The sequence below is a fragment of the Falco cherrug genome, chromosome Z, assembly GCF_023634085.1.
Source record: "Falco cherrug isolate bFalChe1 chromosome Z, bFalChe1.pri, whole genome shotgun sequence".
NCBI classification, from domain to species: domain Eukaryota; kingdom Metazoa; phylum Chordata; class Aves; order Falconiformes; family Falconidae; genus Falco; species Falco cherrug.
Genome location: NC_073720.1, coordinates 61,556,340 through 61,575,303, shown reverse-complemented (window position 1 = coordinate 61,575,303; position 18,964 = coordinate 61,556,340). Strand labels below are relative to the sequence as shown.

Genomic DNA, 18,964 nt, shown 5'->3' with positions numbered 1-18,964 from the left:
AACTACACTATTCATTTCAGTCTTATGCTAAATGCAATGAACCCATCTTTCAAATTTTCTCATCAAAACTGCATACATTTGTATTAGTTACTCTGTTAGTATGTGTCTGCAGATGGAGCATGCAAAATACAGCAAAGGCCTTGTTCAGGAGATTCTTATGCTGTGAGGCAGTACTCTCAAACAGCAGTTTCAGACAATCCCATTTATGAAATCCCAGCCTCTGCCCAAACTTTTGTTATCTGAAACCTAAACATAGATTCATAAAAACTCCACCTGATGCAATTAAAACTTTCTCACAATTCAAAGCTTTTATTCTGGTAATCTTTTATCTCCTTAAGAAAAGAATCCTAATTTTTCTAAGAAATTGAGCCTCCAAAATTAGAGCAAGAAACCTGGTTATGAAGAATTGGTGGGGTTTCTCTGGTTTGAGTTTTTTTCCTTAGTTCCGTTACTTGTAGTGCAGCTAGCAATCTTTGCTTTCAGAATTAGTTGTCTCAGGCAAAATAGTGGACACAGCTTGTCAAAGTAAAAAGAAAACTGATTTTTATCTTTACAGGAAAAGCACTGATTACAGAGGAATGCCATTTTTATATTCATTTGTTTTAAACTAATGTTAATACATTTTAAATAAATCAGACTTGTTTTATTTTTGCATCAACAGTATTTTTTATTAAGCATAATATAGGTTTTGGTTTCCTGCATAGAAATTACATTCAGACTTCCCCCCCCCCTCCTGGTTTCTTCATTCTGATTTATATTTTTGGTCATGAAAGCATAAGGTAACTAGCTATGTTACCTACAGCTGTCCAACTGTTGTTCATTGTCAGCAAACACCAACACAACATTAATATCTAAGCTGCACGTACAATTGCTCCAACTGAAGTAAATAAAAATACTCAGTTATGTATGCTCTAAAATAATCTGCCATAATACAGATGTATAAAAACAGCATCAAAATCCCAGTATAATTCTTGGAATCTAGTATTTTGAGAAATAAATTGTACTATTATTCTGAGGGGAATTTTATGCAGACAAAATCCTTAAGTATTTTATAGCAAAGCACTTTTCATATAAGTTAACACACAGAGACTCTGATTGAAGAGAGTCTGCAAATGAATCCAAATTTCCTCAAGTTGCATTGACAATCTGGATACTTCTTCCAATAGGTTTGGCTCTGATGAGAGAATCTTAAGATGTAACTGAAAATGAAAACCAGCAGTTAGTGAAACAAATACAGACAATAAAAATACTGAAAGATCAGTTTTCTCATTCAGTTCCATACTTTGCTCTCAGGAATGTCTCAACCAAGGGAAGGACTCTTTTCCCTCAATTTATTCCCTCCATTTAATGCTGACTCCCTTTTACAAGTCTTTTTACCCCCACATATGTACTAGGTGCTTGCTTGCTTTACTAGATCTTCTTCTGTCACTGCTGCTGTATTTCTAGTCAGTAACCTTCTCCTCTTTTCAACTGACATCACAAATTCTTCTTTAGACTAGAAAGGCTAAACAAAGGATTATCATTTTAACAGTCTGTGCTGCATAAAGAAGGAAGAACGATGCCAGCACACTCTATACTAATACATGGAGAGCCATCATCCTTGTGTAATAAACTGTAACCTTAGCAAAGCATAAAAAATCCCAACCTCTCAATTTTGTAGAGGCAATACATTATTATCACTCTTATTGATTAAATAGTTATTTTCCTGGCTACAATTTAAATCTAGGAGTCTTACTAAGCTCAGAGCTGTTTTACTTGGAACCTACAACAAAAGTTATTGGTGTTCATGTGTCACAGGGTGAGTTTATATTATTCTACTCTAGTACAGACCGAGAGTACATTTCTGAGGCAAATCACCTAGCTGTCCCTAGTCTATACTGCAAGAGCTGTATCTCTTTTGTATGAAACCAAATGAATTCTAGCATCTAATATTGCAACTATTAATCATATCCAGTCCATGGGACCAGACCAGTAAGAAACAGACACACAAAAAAGTCACTGGTAAATATAAAGACCTCAACCCTAAGTGTTTCACACTACAGATCAATTTGTCTGCACTACTTATTCTTGTGGAAGCCACCCCACAAATTCTATTTAACCCCAACAAAAGGAAAAGAGCGTATCTGTCCAGCATTACACTATCTTTAAAACCAATCTCTGCACTATTGCTATTAAGACATAGTCGGTTAAATAGACAGTATTACATCTGTCTGAAGGTTTATAACAATGTTTCCTAGTAAACTGTAATTAATTGCTTAAACAGCTTCATAAATCAAAGTACTTTGACAAGGTAAGCATTTGTACAGCAGAAGGGTTTCAACCTTCTGCAGAACCACTTTCTATCTAAGAGTAACTGCTACTGTATTTTATCACAATAACTTTCTAACTTACACACACCTGGAATTAATTTCATTAGCTCCGTAATGCTTAACAGGTAACAGAAGAAAGGCAGCCCACTGACACTGAAAGTAAGTCAGGCTTGCAATGTCTAGTGGGAAGTTCAACAAAATGCCCGTTTACCACATACTGTGCACTGAATTCTTTTCTTACTTAAGACATAGCATATCTTAGCTTAGCAATTAACAACCATTAAGAAATTGGATATATTACAAAAAATAAAAACAATTCTAAGTTACAAATACTAGAATAAAAGTTGTCTGGCACGGTCCTCTTCACCATTACCTGTTTTTTGCAAGCTTTTCTGACTGTGACCAGATGAGTTATCAAATTATCCAATACACTCAGTCATTTTAAAATCATCCCCAACAAAAAAAAAAAAAAAAAAAAAAAAAAATCACTTAAGATAATTCTTTTGATGAGACAATTTACATCCTTTTACTGGACAACCATAATTTTAAACAAGACTAACATAAAATCATAGAAGAAAATAGTTACCTTTAAAAATAGTGCAAGGTATGCCTGAGCAAGTTCAAAGTTGTACTTCTTGTTCAGCATCATCCCAACCATTTTCAAAAAGCTTAGCATCACCTCCACTGAGCCACCACCTTCAGGGGCCAAACCCCTTAGCTCTATCTCAATATTTGATGGTCCCAAGCTTTTCAGTAAGTTAAGTGGAGCTGTATCTGTGTTAAAGCATTGAGGGATACCTTATCAGTAACACTTGCAGAAAAGAAACCTTACAAGTTCTTCATGCAGACACATTTATTCTAAAATTCTTAAGCAGTGACTAGATGTTTCAAGTTTCTACTGTTTCCTTACTTGTTTGCCATAAAATGCCATCTTACCTTTAATTTACTGTCCTATCACATACCTACAGAGAAGTACGTATCTAATAATACAGTTGCATTTTCTTTGTAAGTTCACCTTGAAAGAGACAAATAACATCTTTGTATTTTTATCTCTTCCCTCCCCCCCATCTCTGTCTTTTAAGCTCAACAAAAGTTCTTGTTAACCACATAAAATTATTTTTATATCTCTTGGCAAAAAGAATGTATATACTTGGGACTTAAAGCTGTTACTGCAAATAGATCCTACAAGAGACAGGTTACTATTTTTACTAGGAATCTTTACAGTGTTTACTCTTACTGTAAGACATTAGGCTAAACTGAGGATCATCTGGTGCATCTAAGGTAATTATCACTTTTATTAAGTGAATTCCTCCTGCTTTTCATGGGACCTGAGGGCTGATAGGGCAGGGGAAATCTTTTCCCTGGTAAAAATATATACAAATTACAAACTATTAGCCCCTCTTCATAAATTTTCTTCCTAGGGATTTCTACAATCCTACCTAATATTTGAGAATTCCATACATTTGCTTTAAAAATGCAGAAATAAAAATACATATTGTTGCAAACACAGTTGTCTTCTAATTAGTATTTATTTTGCTATGAAGCTGCTGAGCAACTTCTTAAATTCTCATATCATGGTAACTAATGGTATCAGACATTGCCTAATATTCCTTGGGTGGTATAAATCTGTTTCCTGCTGTATTTGATTCCTATGAAGATCATCAGCTAGTTTTAAATGTAACTGTGATATTAGCAGCGCTAAACAGACACATCAACTCATTTTTATGCTGTGACATTTAAAAAACAAGCATGGAACATACAATGAAATTGTCACACATACTATACATTAAAAGTGCCCAGCTTGACCTATGTTCCACAGTCCTGATCTGAAGTATGAAACCCTGTCTCCACCCCAATGGTAAGACAGGATGGCTTCTGGTATAACACTATTTATTTGAATAGCCTAGTCACCTCTAAAAAGAGATGCTTGTAAACTAGCAAGCACAGAGCCACGTTACACACCAGCAGCTTCCCGAGTCAGGATCAACACGCTCCCTGGATTGGGATTACAGCAGACCCTGGAGCGCACCTGCCTTACAGCAGAGGTGGCCTGAGGCAGGCCCATGGGACCACTACTGCAATGCATCATGAAGCGTACTTGCTCCCTGGTACAGCCAGCCTCTAGGTGGTGCTTGGTTAGGTTTTTAAATATTCACCTGATGTTTCACTCTTCTGTGAGCAGCTCTGAAGCAGCTTAATGGAATATTATCATCAGTGAAGCTAAGTAAGCTGGTCACCTCAAGAGTTTAAGAAGGGGTGGAAAAATTCCCAGCAGAACTACCTTGTGGACAAGCTACCAGTGACTGTCCATTTACAGTTCCAAGCCAAGCTGTATTAGCACCAATTTAAAAAAAATCTGAATTTCAATGATTCTGTAGCAGCAAAAGTTAAACAGTAAAAACAGCAGGAGCATTTCACAGGTAGCTTAAGTGACTGAACTTCAAAATGTACTGAATGTTAAAAGAAATCCAAAATCTTATTTTTATATAAATTCTTTCTTCTTAGGTTTTAAATTAGAAAGCAATAAATTGAAGCTCTTAATTTTGCTGAATGTTTACTGAAGCAGCCCTTGAAAACAGAACTTGCTAGGCAAATTATGTTTTTCATGTTTCAGTGATATCACCAGACTATTCCTTACCAGATCATTCCCGTCCTTACTTAGCCTACAAATAATATACACAGCACCTTCTCTGGGTGAGATCATCACAATGTCCAAAAAAATTTAACCATCTCAGGAATGTTACTTTCTTTCTGCATATGGGTTTTAGCCAGAACTGGGCTCCATGCTGCAGGCAAGCTGCAGTACCAGTGGATCTTCGATCTAGACTGACACTCTATATATTGGTCAGCTTTATACATAACAGGTCATTCTCTTTGCCTCTGGTACTGTACTATGCATATTTTTCTCCTTGCATACATTACAATTCTGGCATTAGAAATCAAATGTTTATCAAAATATTATTAGCAACTACATTTTCAGTGAAATGTCTTGTTAACTTACATTCATTACTGCTCAGGGCTTCTTCAAGATGTATGTAGAAATCAGATTTCTGTGCCAGTACTCCAAGGTTTACTACCTTCGACTAGACCATGAAAGTATAAGAGAGTGTACATGAATATGCAAACTTATTTTTACATCTCAATTGAGTCCTTCCCTACTGACAGAATAAAAGACTTTAAGAAAGAAAGCATTAATGTAAGTGCATAAAAACTAGTACTTCAAAGACTTTAACAAGATTTCACTCAGCACTAAAAAACACTTAAGATTTTCTTTTAAAATACAGTAGATAAACACTATTGTATCTATTCCTGGTTTTACCTGTGCATCATTTTCTTCCTCTGGAGCAATGTATCGAGGTGTAAGACCAGGAACTGTTGGGATGAAGAAAGGGGCCGACTTGGGAACTTTTGGTGGCTCTCTTGGTTTATTTTTTTTCTGTTAATTAGATATTTGAATTAAAGATATCATCATCATAAGAAGAAGAATGTGGGAATTTTTTGTTAAGAGTTTAATTTTTAAAATACTACGAACACTCTAAGGAGTAACTGAAAAATAAATATATACATATAATGTTTTACCACTAAATATGTAGCAACAATTTCGAAGAAAAACAGCCCCTCTCCAAAATCCCAAAAACTGTGAAAAAAACCATATAGTCTTCCACTGCAAAATCTTGAGAAATACCTGAAAAGTGCGATCAAATGTTGTCATCAGGTAAATGCAGCTCAAAGAACAAGAAGAAATGTATCTGGCTGTATACAACTATTTTTTGCCCATTCCCTCTTTTTCTAGTTATGGGAAGGATAAACAGCGATTTGGAGCATAACCCAGAACAGCTTTACAGGCACTTACTAGCTGCATTGACATGGAAATACCTGTCTTCAGACAGCTATTTTGCATGTTGCAGAAACAGCAACAGCAAAAGTTATAAAACAGTTTCTTCAAGATTTCTTGAACATCCAAGAGAAAGGTTAAGACAGCGATGTGCTTTACATTACAGGAGAAATAGCCCTTATTTTACCTCCTTCAAAAATACAATTAAAATACTACATTAGATAAGCAATGGTGTGCATAATATCATTACCTTGATAACATCAAGACTGAGGAGATTTTTCCACCTTGATTCTGGTAATGAGGAAAGGGTCACCAACTGCTCTCCCAATTGCTCAGGTGAGACATATTCTATCATTTCATCACATGTTTCTTCATCACCTGCCACATCTACATCTTTCAAGAACAGATATGTTTTATGAGCATATATAGTCCACATTATCAAAACATGATGATTACTTCCTTTCCAATTTTTGAAAAACACACACACGTAACAGCTATATATATATGGGTGCTAGCACAATATATAGCTGAAAGGCTACAGAAAATCTTTTTTAACCCATATGAAACATTAAATTGTGAACAATCATAGCTAAAATGCAGCACTGGATAAACAAGATTTTGAAGACTAACAGGATTTAGGTGCTTTGGCTGAAATGTTATAAACGCAATTTATGGAAGTCCTGCATAATGAAAACAATGGATTACATTTAAAATTTTGTTCACTGTTTTAAAATAAACACATAGGTATTTCAGTTCTAAGTTACAAAAGTGTAAGATCTTTGCATTTAAATACACACAATGTTCACCATGTGTTCACAGGTATGACTGAAATGGCACATAAAAATGAAGAAAATCTCAACATTTAAGCACAACACCCCACAAAAAAAGATATGCAGTTCGTCGCTACGTTTTCTCTAAACTACTTATGTGGTCTTCACCAAACACATCTACTTTCCCTTCCTTTTTGCAAAATATTACATGGCTAAAACTATGAATGTGATACAAAAGCCTAAAACAACAAAGAAATGTAAACCATTAAAAGGTCTGAGCATCTAAACAGGAATTTTATTTGCTGAAGACAGAAAGCTACTTAAAGCATTCAGCCAGAATCAGTTTGTAAAATTAAAACATAAAAAGCTGTGGGGTGAAACCCTGTCTCCCTAACTTAGGTATCTAAAATAAGTATGTGCTTAATAAATCAGTCATCATCAAGTATGTTCCAACGCTGTTTTGTCTGGTCAATAGCTAGGTGTGTTTCTCCTCCAGAGAGACATCTAAATGTAGGCACTGTGAAACATGGACAGACAAGATCCCCATCTAGAGGCCTTCAGAAGCACAACCATTTCTATTAAATGTATATAAAAAAAAATAAATAAATGTAATTTAGGCCTTTCACTATTGCCTTAGTGAAAGCACTGGGAATCTAGCACAGGTACATGGCAGGTCAGCCAATTCTCTTGCCAACACAGTATAGAGCAGGAAAACTACCATGGCATACAGGCAGACAAAAATGTTGGAGGGAAGTAAAATGAAGAACAATCAATCTCCTTCCCACCACCAAACAGTAATGCTTTCAAACAGGAGATTCTGTAGTTAAAGAAAGCCAACAGATAGCACAGATGTTTTTATTACCTACAAATCTCCTTGAAGATGTGGAGGTCATCACAATGTAATTCTTTATCTCTGAATACAGAAACGTGACTAGATTTTAGCAGATAATGCTGGCATATGTATGACTATGTATACCCAAAATAGTAGAAGCAATAGAAACAGTTTAGAGAAAGAATGCTAAGACACAATGAGTTTTTACTAAGGAAGCAAATAATCTTCAATTTGAAACATAACACCAAACTGAAAATTAAATACTCTTTCATCTGAAGATTACCTTGCACAGGGCAGGTGCTAGGACATGTCACCACAGAAGGCTCATAATCTGCCGGAAGAGGCCGTAAAGAGACAAGTGAATACAGAGAACGGTTTGACCTGAAAAATAAGGTAGACATTTTAAAAACAATTTTCAGGTGAATTAGAACAAGTACTTTAGACATAATTTTTACTGCAGTCTGTGGCAATTCACCAAAGGTTCCATTCAACATTAGTTTTCCTCATCTACCAGATAAACAAGATATGAAATGTAGCAATATACATCATCTGAAAACCTGAAATATAATGCTGAAGTATTATTGTCAAAAAACTGTAATACATATGGCATTATGAACTATGACTACTTCAATCATTGCCAGTTACTGTATTTACCTGAAATTGCAAAACTGCCTATTTAAAAAGCTTGCTTTGTACTTGATACATACAATGCACTATGCAAATATAAATGAATCATTCTGCTTTCACAGAATTTTAGATTAGTACTCTTGGCAAATTTTCTTGAGGTTTGGAACATGCACACAAGTCATTCTGGCAAATGATTTTTTTCTGTCAATATAAAACAGGGCTAGGGAAGTACATCTGTTATTATCCACGATGAAACACTTTCACTTAAGCATTGAACTCAGGCAAAACTACAAGCAACAAATTAACCTGAAAGATCTATCTATCAAGGGGTGGGGTGGGGAGAAGGAATCACTTAAGAGGTGTGTTACTTCAGTGCTAGACTTAACCAGTCATTTGCTTTAAAACCGTATCAGGAAGAAATTGAACTAAAGCACATTTTACATCTGTGCTGATGACGCATTAATAAACAGAAATAATTACAGCTTCCAAATTCTACTCAGAAGTCTCAGACAACACTGTATACCAGGACAAGAAGAAAAGCCCTTCAGAAAGTAACACAATATGAGCACTGACATTTCAAAAGAGGTTAAAAAAAAAGTAGAGTCCAAGAAAAGCTTTAGTGATGCCATAAAAGGTATTCTTTAAAGTAAGAAAGAAACATTTAGAGAAAAGAGATAATTTAATTGTCAGAATAAATATCTTAACTGCAAGAGATTCCAAGATTTATGAATCACAGTAATACATAACATGTGTCTTAATTAGAACCAGAGAAGACAAAACCCTGCAGATGATACTTCACAGAAAAATTTTCTATTTGTGATAAAGGTGATTTTCCCCCATCTGAAAATCTGTGTAGAAATAGATAAATTATGTACTCACCACAAATAAATTCCAAGATCATCCACATGTGCTGAAGCTAGAAAGTCTCCTGTAGGAGACATAGTAAGGCTTACAGCTGCGGAGTCTACCAAAAAACAGTCTACGAGGCTAAAGAGAGAAAACACAACAGAAATTCTCAGTAACATGAATTCTCTATGTATATCTGAATTACAGCACAAATACAACTGAATGCAAGCCGGACACAAGTATATATACAAACTAGTATATTAGAAGTATTCAAATATGACATACAAACTTGGCAGATGAAAACCAAACACTGTGTAACAAACCACTCACTTCTACAAAATTCTCTAAAATTAGCTAGAGCTTGTACATTTATGTTACCTCCCTAGACATCCACGGACATCCACATTCTGTGGAAAATACGATGAACCATCTGTCCACATACAACTCCTTATGCCTAACATTAACCTTTTTAGCGGCCATAAATTTCATACTTCCAATGAGCCCCATGGTGCTCTGACCTCATCTTTTAATGCTCTGCTATTAATTGTCAATTCCCTCTCTCAAAATACTTCATATACACCTGGTTAACACTAGGATGTAATACTCCTACAGCAAAGAATGAACGGTACACTGAAAATTTTATTATCTGCACCAGTTTATTTTGACATTACTGTACCTTCAGTCTGATATACCACTCCTTGATCATTCATTTCACTACTGCAGAGAACTAAAAAAACCTATCCCATAAAGTTAAAATATTCAGTAGCAGGCGACTACTTCAACAATAAGCAACTTCCGAGTACTGCATGATGCACATCATCCTAGTAGACTTGCACTCAAGCCCAGGTTCTGCTTGTCGCTTTTTGAGACATAAATTTAAGTTACTTCAAATTCTAAGAAGCAGCTGAGTTTGACAACTAGTTCATTGAGAGGAACAAAAAGAATAAATGGAGTGCTTGAATACTTTGCTATTGTTTACAGACCAAAAGCAAAGTGACAAGTGATGAAAGAAGCTAATTCTAGAGCCCCATTCTGTTCACTACCCATCAAAAAAGTACTGAAGTAACAGAACAGTTTAAAATGTAAAATCTTGTAGGCATGTACTTTCTTAGATACTGAGCAATCCTGTGATAGTTTGACAAACCATGTTAAAAATAAAAGCCACTTTTCTCCCCTGAATGAAATGTTTTATTCCTTCTGCATGCTGTTGGACGCATGTCACAAGTAAAAAATAATCAGGTAAGAGCCACATCATTCATCGCTTTCAACATAAAATACACAAACATTAAACCCATAAATGCCAGAACATGTTTCAGTCAACCTGATATATTTTGCACACAGTGCACAATGGCTAGAAAATATACTATAAATACTGGGTTTAGTTTCAATTCCATCCTTTACCAGGAACTGAGAAATATTGTTCAGTAAAGCAACCATAAGGAACAACTGCAAACCATAGTTAACATTAAAATTTTCTATTTAATAAATTGAAATCACAATTAAAATTACAGACTAGTGGTGGGGGCAGGGGGTGGGGGTGGTGTCAATCCACTATAGGACAATGAGAGACATGCTTGTAATTTTTACACAGAACGTACAGTAATCGCTCAACGAATCTTGCCTGGCTGCTAAAGGCATTCACCATTACATTTCTTGCCTAACTGCAGAAGTGAGACAATGGAAACTACGAAATTGCTGAGCTCACAATATCAATGTGTTTCTCACACCATTCTGTCTCAAGTACTCCACCCAAGTTACACACAGTGAGCTTGTACCCTTGATTCCTTAAATTGTCTATGCAAGCTGCGCTGCAGAAAGAAAAGATTGCATAATACCAAGGTTCCTGTTTGTAGCTTTCTCTACACAAATCAGTTATTTTTTTCCCCAATTCTCAAAAAGCCTTACATAAGAAAACATGCTCTAGGAACACTTCCATTATGTAAGGACAGGTAAGTGGCATTTCCAAGTAAAAACAGATGTTCAGTAACTAAGTGGTATGACATTATTAAAGTCAATTGGTATTTTTTGTAACATAGGACTTAGTCATCTAAAACCTTGTTTTGCATCTTTTTATAAGGACAATATCCAAGCTGAATCTTTAGAATCCACAATTTGTAATTTAGTTCTTCTATTTATGAGCAAATATACCACAGTAGATGTAAATCAAGCATCTGATTTTTTTTAAAAGCTGTTACTCATTTTCAATACCCTCCTCTGCCTATAGTTATGGGAAAAACTTTCATTTAAATTCTCAAAGAACAATTTAACCTAATTACTTTCAAAACCAGGGTTTGTCATGTATCTGCCTAGATTTCAGCTTGACCAGAATTTCTAGCAGTCACTTAGAGACAAAATATTTACATGCAAACAAGAAACACTGTTAGATTACTTCTGAAAAAACTCTTACTGCAAAGTGTTGTTATTAAAGAACTGGAAAATACAAGTAACATTTCTAAAGTTTTATAATTAATGCCATGATCATATAATTTTGGGAGGGAGTGTTAGAAAGAGGAAATCCAAACATAGTCTCCCATTTATACCAGAAAGAAGACAGTTACTGTCCATCCTGTCCTATTCTGGACTGGTATCATAGGGCTAGGTCAATTGCTTGTTGAGATTCAACACTATTTTCATAGTATAAAATTTTTACAGTATAAAAATGTATTTACCAAACCACATCAACAAAAGTAATCAATCCAAATGAAACCATTCAGTCTTACATATGACCAGAGCTGCACACTGTGTAGCACTTATTTAAATTACCAAAAATCAATCTGATGTGCTGCTAAAAGAATGTACTGGCAGAACTCAGTTACTTTTCTGCCTGTTTATTCTGGGCTCCTGAACTCCTTGTGTGTACTTGTGTACTTCTTGGCCAAAATTCATTCTGAGAGACTACTCACAATGGATCATAAAGGAGTATTTTTGGCAGTTGTGAGCATGCACAAATGAAAAATGTAACTGAAGTAAAGCCTTACTGTGTTGCTAAAATGAACGTTAAGTGAGAACAGGCTTCTATTTACAAAACCAGCTGGAGTACTGCATCCAGCTCCGACGCCCCCACCACAAGACAGACAAGAAGTCTGATAATTTTCCTGGACCTGCTCTGAGGGCTGGAACAGATTTGCTATCAACACAGGCTGACAGAGTTGGGGTTGCTCACCCTGGAGAACAGAATGCTCCAGGAAGACCTTCTTGTGGCCTTTCAATATTTAAAGGGGAAGAAACACTGATATAAACTTAACAGGAACTGCAGCAACAGGACAAGTAGTAATGTTTTTAAATTGAAAGAGGGTAGGTCTAGACTGGATATAAGGAAGAAATTTTTTATGATGAGGGTGGTGAGACACTGGAACATGTTCCCAAGAGCAAGAGAAGTTATGGATGGCCCATCACTAGAAGTGTTCAAGGTCAGGTTGGACAGGGTTTTGAGCAACCTGGTCTAGTGAAAGATGTCCCTGTCAATGGCAAGGGGACTGGACTAGATCTCTGAAGGTCACTCAAACCATTCTATGAATAATTCAGCATCTCACAAAGCAAATCCTCTTAAACAGTCTCTTTCCATTGAGATTATAGTGCTGCTTCCAGACAAAGAACAAATTCAGCATCTCACAAAGCAAATCCTCTTAAACAGTCTCTTTCCATTGAGATTATAGTGCTGCTTCCAGACAAAGAACAAATTCACAACCATTCACACTACATGGAAACTCCAGGTTTCATCATTAGATCTTCAACACATTGTTATTCTGTATGCCCAGAAAAAGGCACATATTGCTAGCATCACACACAACTAAAGTATGAGTCTTACACCATGTACAACTTTGAATATCACACAGTACAAGCTGGTGACATACAATCAAGCCAGAAGGCTTTCTGCCCCTTACAGACCAAAATTATTTTTATTATTACTAATAAATTTCTGCTGTATGTTTTTAAACTGACTCACCATCCAGAGGGAAGGTCCCAAGTCTTAATAGTACAGTCCATTGATGAAGTTATTAGCCAACGACCATCAGGGCTGAAAGTCTGAAATAAAACAGTCAATTTAAATGGCACAACTGACAAGTCAGTCCCTACAGGAGGTCCTGTTTCACACAGTTCAAGATTAGACTGCTCAACACCAGGATGAAATGGTCTGGCCATAAAATAAAACCGATACCACCTTACTGAAAGTGAGGAAAGGACAAAAATGGAAGCTATTTCAGAACAGGTTTAAATATAGGACACAGGATAAACTTGGCTGTTAGTAAAAGCACTTTGGTCCTTGTTTTTACATTTATGATAAAACACTGAGCATAAAACTGAAGAAATCAAATAAATGCTTACTTTCTAGCACTTAGAATTAGAACAGAAGCTAAAAACAGAGAAATCCACTGTCTTTAAAATTAATTAGGTTTTTTTTGTAACAGGTGACATATACAAATAAGAGTTAACAATTACCATGTCATTAATCCGTCCATGGTGTCCTGAGAACGTTCTGACAATCTTCCTGGTTTCTATATCCAAAACACTAATACTGAAGTCATCACAGGCAATTCCCAGAATACCACTGCCAAGAATCATTAGCACATACAACAGTGAATACTCAGAGACAAGAAGTAAACCCAGCATCCTAACATTGGTCACAAAGAGAAGAGGCTTGATAACCTTAAAGGTCTTTTCCAACATAAATAATTCTACGAATCTCAGATAAACAGTACTATATTCTTTCAGTCTAATAAAATATCTTGTAGGTTGGTTTTTTTTTTTTTTTGGTCAACTAGAAGTCAGCTGTTTTCAAAGCATCAGGAATTTAAACTTTATTAGAATATTTGGTTGCCATCCTAGACTTAGTACATACAGAACAATACGGACATGAAATAGCTTCAGTTCCTTACCTGTCTCTGTGAAGCAGAATTCCACTTGGAGAAGAAAGGTCAATGGAATAAACTAGATTTTTAGTTTTGAATTTCCAAAATTTAATTAATCCTTCACTACCAGCTGTGATTATCAGTTGGTTTAATCCATCCACTGCTACCCCCCTAATGGCCCCATCATGTGCTACAAATCAAAGGAAAACAAAGCTGTATTTCAGAATTTAAACATAGCATAGAAATCAGCAGAATGCCAAACACTATTCCATATGTCTTTGCCTAACTACACTAAATGAGCAGTAAGCATAAGACAAACAGTTCTAAAGCCACCTGACAAGACTGCTCAAATATTTAGTTTCTTTATCAGTACGTAAACCAAATTGCTTTCATATAAGCATTGAGAATACAAAAAAAGTTGTGAGTAATTGAAGTTGAATACTAGCTTTTGTTTGTGCTTTCTGTTTGGGGGGCTTTTTTTGAATGTGAGATTTGAGGGACTTTTTGAATCACAGAATACCTCCAGGAGGCCTGACCACTCCAAACAAAATTTACAGATTCAGTTCTGGCACAAAGTCTGGGAGTTTTCCCAGGCTACTTTACACTGTGCTGTAAAGATAAGGCATAGCTCCTCTAGTTTTGGATCAATTTTATTTCTTAATCTATGACTAGGGCTACTGGCCAGTAACTGACTTACAAAATTCATCCCACTATCAAGTAATGATGTTATCAGGGCACCACTTCATGTTTGCTATGCTAGATGGCTTTTAGAAACCCAGTAAGGTGTAAGAGTTCATCATGACTCTTTCATTGTTTCTACAACAAAAAAATTCAGATTACAAGGGCCCTATTATAACTTGCAGACTTTAAAAAAACAGCAAACACGAGGCTACGTGACATGAAATACGTATGTATGCAACTATTAAAAGGGAAAGTCTGAACACTGTCACTTACGTTAAGTCCCAAGTTTGCATCTGGGTAATTGAAAATAGTAGCATATACAAAGAACTGGATTGGCTTAGGATTTCAATTTCCCATGCATGTAAAGTATTCTTCCATTTTTAAGCAGGGAGGAAAAAACAGATGGGAACATTTACCTCAGAGACAGAACTCTATAACAAGAAGCCAAGTACTGAAAATGTCATTATCTCAAAAAAAGCTGAGGCCAGAGGATCTCATTTTAGTGCTAACCATTTTGGTAACTGACAATTTTGTGTTAATTAAAACCAAACATATGCTAACATCAGTGCTGTTAAAACTAGCAGGGATCCTGTACTTTTCAGAGCAGTTTCAAATTACTTCTGATTACAGTGTAAGATAGGACAGTGTAGGGTAGGTAATCTGAGAAACTGGGACTATTCCCCAATCAACTCAGAAGTTATGTTAAATTTCCTAGATAACAGAAGACCACGTTGTTGCTGTTCTGTTAAGAGTCAGTATTTTAGAAGTGTAGCAATTCTTACCTTTTCCTTTGCCACAGCGCCCTCTGTGAATGCCAGACTGCATGTTATACACGTCTACCTGTCCTGTTGACAGCCCAATTACGGCAAAGTTTCCACATGAGGTAATGTCAACTGCCTTTCAAGGGAATAAAAATATAATTCTTTATCTAATTAGCAAAGTTATTAGAAGACATATAACATATCAGGAATACAAAATACTAACATGTTCTAATTAGACTTCTTAAAGGAAAACTGCACCGAACAAACAGATTACATCTCAAAAAAGCAGACAGAGGAGCTCTTAAAATAAGCAAATAAGTACTTAAAATAAGCAAATAAGTAATAAATATGGCAGTGCATGCTTATGAGGGATAATGAAACACTGACTTAGTGACATCCATCAGAAGTCATATCTAATATCAATAAATGACTAAACTATATAATAAAAGACATCCACAAACACATTCCCAAAGATGAAGTTCAAGCATGCCAGCTGCATGTCTCTTTCAAAGCCCGTACTGCCAATGGAACCCCCAAACAGGGTAAATTCATACGGAGTTTAGAATAGCAAGAAACAAAGAAACAATGATCTAGATGTATTTGAAAACAGTCCAAAGAATTTAGTAGTTAAAGAAAGTATTTACAACTGATCTTGTCTACCACCTAACTACTAAGCATACGGTCAGAAAAACAATTTAGCACAAGATACAGTAGTAGTATGAATGCCTAACACGTAAAGTATGCCACAGCAACTTCTTGTCTTGCAAGCTCATAAGCCTCAGTAAACATTTATATCTCTTTAAATGAGTGTTTGACTTTCATTGTGTCCAGCTCAAGTTGGAAAACACTGTCGAGGGAATACCCTGCCTGCAATTTGGAAATACATTTTTCTGTATTGCCAAAAAAAAGGTATCTTCAGCAAAGTGCATTCACTGAGCCAGTTTATCATCACAGACGTATAGCTAACTCTACGTCATGATGACAGATCAAAGGTAAACATTAACCACCTATCTGAATCAGAAAATAAAATCTGCACTTAACCTGGATGTTTAAGGAAAAAATACGTATTCAGCACATTTCTTAAAGACCATATGCTTTACAAAACAGCTAGTAGGACACACTAAGCTGGCAGCAAGCACTTTGCGAAGGAACTATAACATGTCTGGATAGTGCTTTTTCATTCTGAACCACTTCTGTACAAACAGAAATCAAATCAGCATATAATGTAATACTGAAGAAACATTATCCTAAAAAAACTTACTGTTGCATATATATCAATAGGTTTGTGTTTGCTAAATTCTTCTGGCCTCAGTTTATGAACTCCCATGGAAGTTTTCTGATAGTTCCAGGTTGTACAGGTTATATACCCTTGATGGCAGGCAACAATACTATCCCAGTCACTCTGATGAGCCACTTCTGCAATGTAACACATACACCTTTTAGAAATAATCATTCTAAAGTCAAGTAAGCTCTTCTGGTTTCATAAGAAAGAGTAATTTGAAATACCTTTAGTTCATATTTAGTGTTCTTGTTGGACAGTCAAAAGGCTACCACTCAGGAAAACCACGTGATAAGCCACTGTGCATACTAGTGTAACTAAGATGCTAACAAAACCACAAGCATTTTTTTGGTGTATTATATTTCATGTCTTAAATATTTTGAGTCTATGCGGTTTAAAAAGCACATTTAAACTGAAATGGTTTAAATGCTCAATGTACACATTTCCAGCTAAGTCTCTTAACTGCATCTGCTGCAGCTGAAGCAGCAGAAGCCCTGAGATTAACAGGGTTTAAGAGCTCAGTCTGCTCCACATAGGAAAATACTTTCCTGATTTGCAGGAAAATAATTCCTCAGAAGTTCAGTATCCAAACTCTGTAGTCAAATATTATATATGAGGATCTAAATAATGAGCAAGTTCACTTTTTTCCCTGGAATTTATACATAAAAAACCCTGAGAGCTTGAAATTGGGTATTTCTAGAACTTGAAAAGAATAAAACAACCAGATACAAACTGGTTCAATTCACCAAAGACAATATAGGCAAAGAGAAATAATTCTAATTAAAATGTACTTAAGTAGATGTTTTCTTATGTCTCCAAAACACATTTCAGGTAGTTCTACTACCTTATATCAATCAGGCAGGTCTAATATTAATTTCAGAAGTACATCGAGGTATATATATATATACACACACACGAACATGCGCAGCAAGTGTGTACAAATTGTCTGTATCACTGATGTCTGCAAATACACATACCATATGTAGGCAAAATGACTACACAAAATTGTAAATCCAAACCTTTCAACATATGAAACAATCAGCCATTCTCAGAAGACAAAAGAATAGCTACCCTTAAGAGGAGGTCATTAATTTAAAGAAACACGTTTTGGTGAAGCAAAGATAACTGCAATTCTGCTTCAAGAAGTTAGGTACACTATTTGCATACTGAATTACAAATGAATAGAGTAATTGAAATTTGACTTTGAGAAGTGGCTCAAAGGCACTGAGGAATCAAAAATCAACCACAACAATAACTAAGATTCCTCAGCTAACACACACACACACCCCCCATCACAATTGCTGGTTCTCCAGTCTGGAATAATATGCACACCAGAAGATTCTGGCTCCCGTGCTGGAGATTTTCAAGCAAAGAGCAAATTAAACAAAGACATTTGAAATAAAATGCTCTTTTTTGAAGTAACAGGAAAATTTACCAAGTAAAATGTCATTTTAAACTGTCACTCAAGAGCTCATGAAGGGCCACATAATCTCAACCATCTCATCTTGATATAGCAAGAGTTTTCAAAACAGTACAGTCTTGAGGGTTAAAAGACAAAACAAAGACATGATGACCTCTGTAAGGTATCTCAAAGACTACTTACCTGAAGCAAAGACTGTAATTGGTGGAAGTGCCATTGTATCAAGCTTAAGACCTTTCTTTTTTGATTTCTTTTTGTTAATTGAACCTTAACAAAAAAAAAAAAAAAAAAGTGTCTCAATCTCATGGCTAGATCTGAGAATAATGGTTTAAAAGGATTGTTTTACTAAATGTAAAGTTCCTATTAAATTTGGAAAAATTTGGCTTACATTAACACAGCATTTCTGTTATCTAGGGTTTGAAGAGCTAAGAACACTAATAGTTTTTCTTATCAAAATTCACATGATACTGAGCAAATCCCTAGCCTATTACATTCACAGAGGTACTACTCAACCCATTTGTTCTGGGATCTTATGCCAACATCCTGAGGCAGGATGTCTCCCCATCACAGCTACAACCATGGTCACACAGATGTGACTATATAAAGCAGTACCTGACACTCAGCCCTTTCAACAATCAAAGAGTCAGGAATTTCAAATTCATGACCAAAGGATATATATAATAAATTCATCTACATCTTTCTAATCAAATCTATCTAAAAACATGCTTATCAATATATAGATAAAGATATTTTA

At 35.6% G+C, this 18,964-nt stretch overlaps 1 protein-coding gene across 2 annotated transcripts in view; it reads right to left on the bottom strand.

Annotated features, from left to right (window-relative positions):
* Window positions 1-638: 638 nt before the first annotated feature.
* The window catches only part of WDR36 (WD repeat domain 36), a 31,254-nt gene continuing 12,928 nt past the window's right edge, over window positions 639-18,964 (bottom strand). The window contains exons 11-23 of one of the 2 annotated variants that reach the window (XM_055699406.1): window positions 18,394-18,477; window positions 16,773-16,927; window positions 15,533-15,647; window positions 14,097-14,259; window positions 13,660-13,768; window positions 13,166-13,245; window positions 9,253-9,360; window positions 8,030-8,127; window positions 6,395-6,531; window positions 5,629-5,745; window positions 5,311-5,392; window positions 2,896-3,083; window positions 639-1,199 (exon numbers count right to left, since the gene is read on the bottom strand). In XM_055699406.1, the coding sequence (XP_055555381.1) occupies window positions 1,050-1,199; window positions 2,896-3,083; window positions 5,311-5,392; window positions 5,629-5,745; window positions 6,395-6,531; window positions 8,030-8,127; window positions 9,253-9,360; window positions 13,166-13,245; window positions 13,660-13,768; window positions 14,097-14,259; window positions 15,533-15,647; window positions 16,773-16,927; window positions 18,394-18,477 (1,586 nt within the window). In that variant the 3' untranslated portion in view covers window positions 639-1,049. Of the gene's footprint in view, window positions 1,200-2,895; window positions 3,084-5,310; window positions 5,393-5,628; window positions 5,746-6,394; window positions 6,538-8,029; window positions 8,128-9,252; window positions 9,361-13,165; window positions 13,246-13,659; window positions 13,769-14,096; window positions 14,260-15,532; window positions 15,648-16,772; window positions 16,928-18,393; window positions 18,478-18,964 lie in introns of both variants that reach the window. The other variant, XM_055699405.1, reaches the window with a different exon arrangement.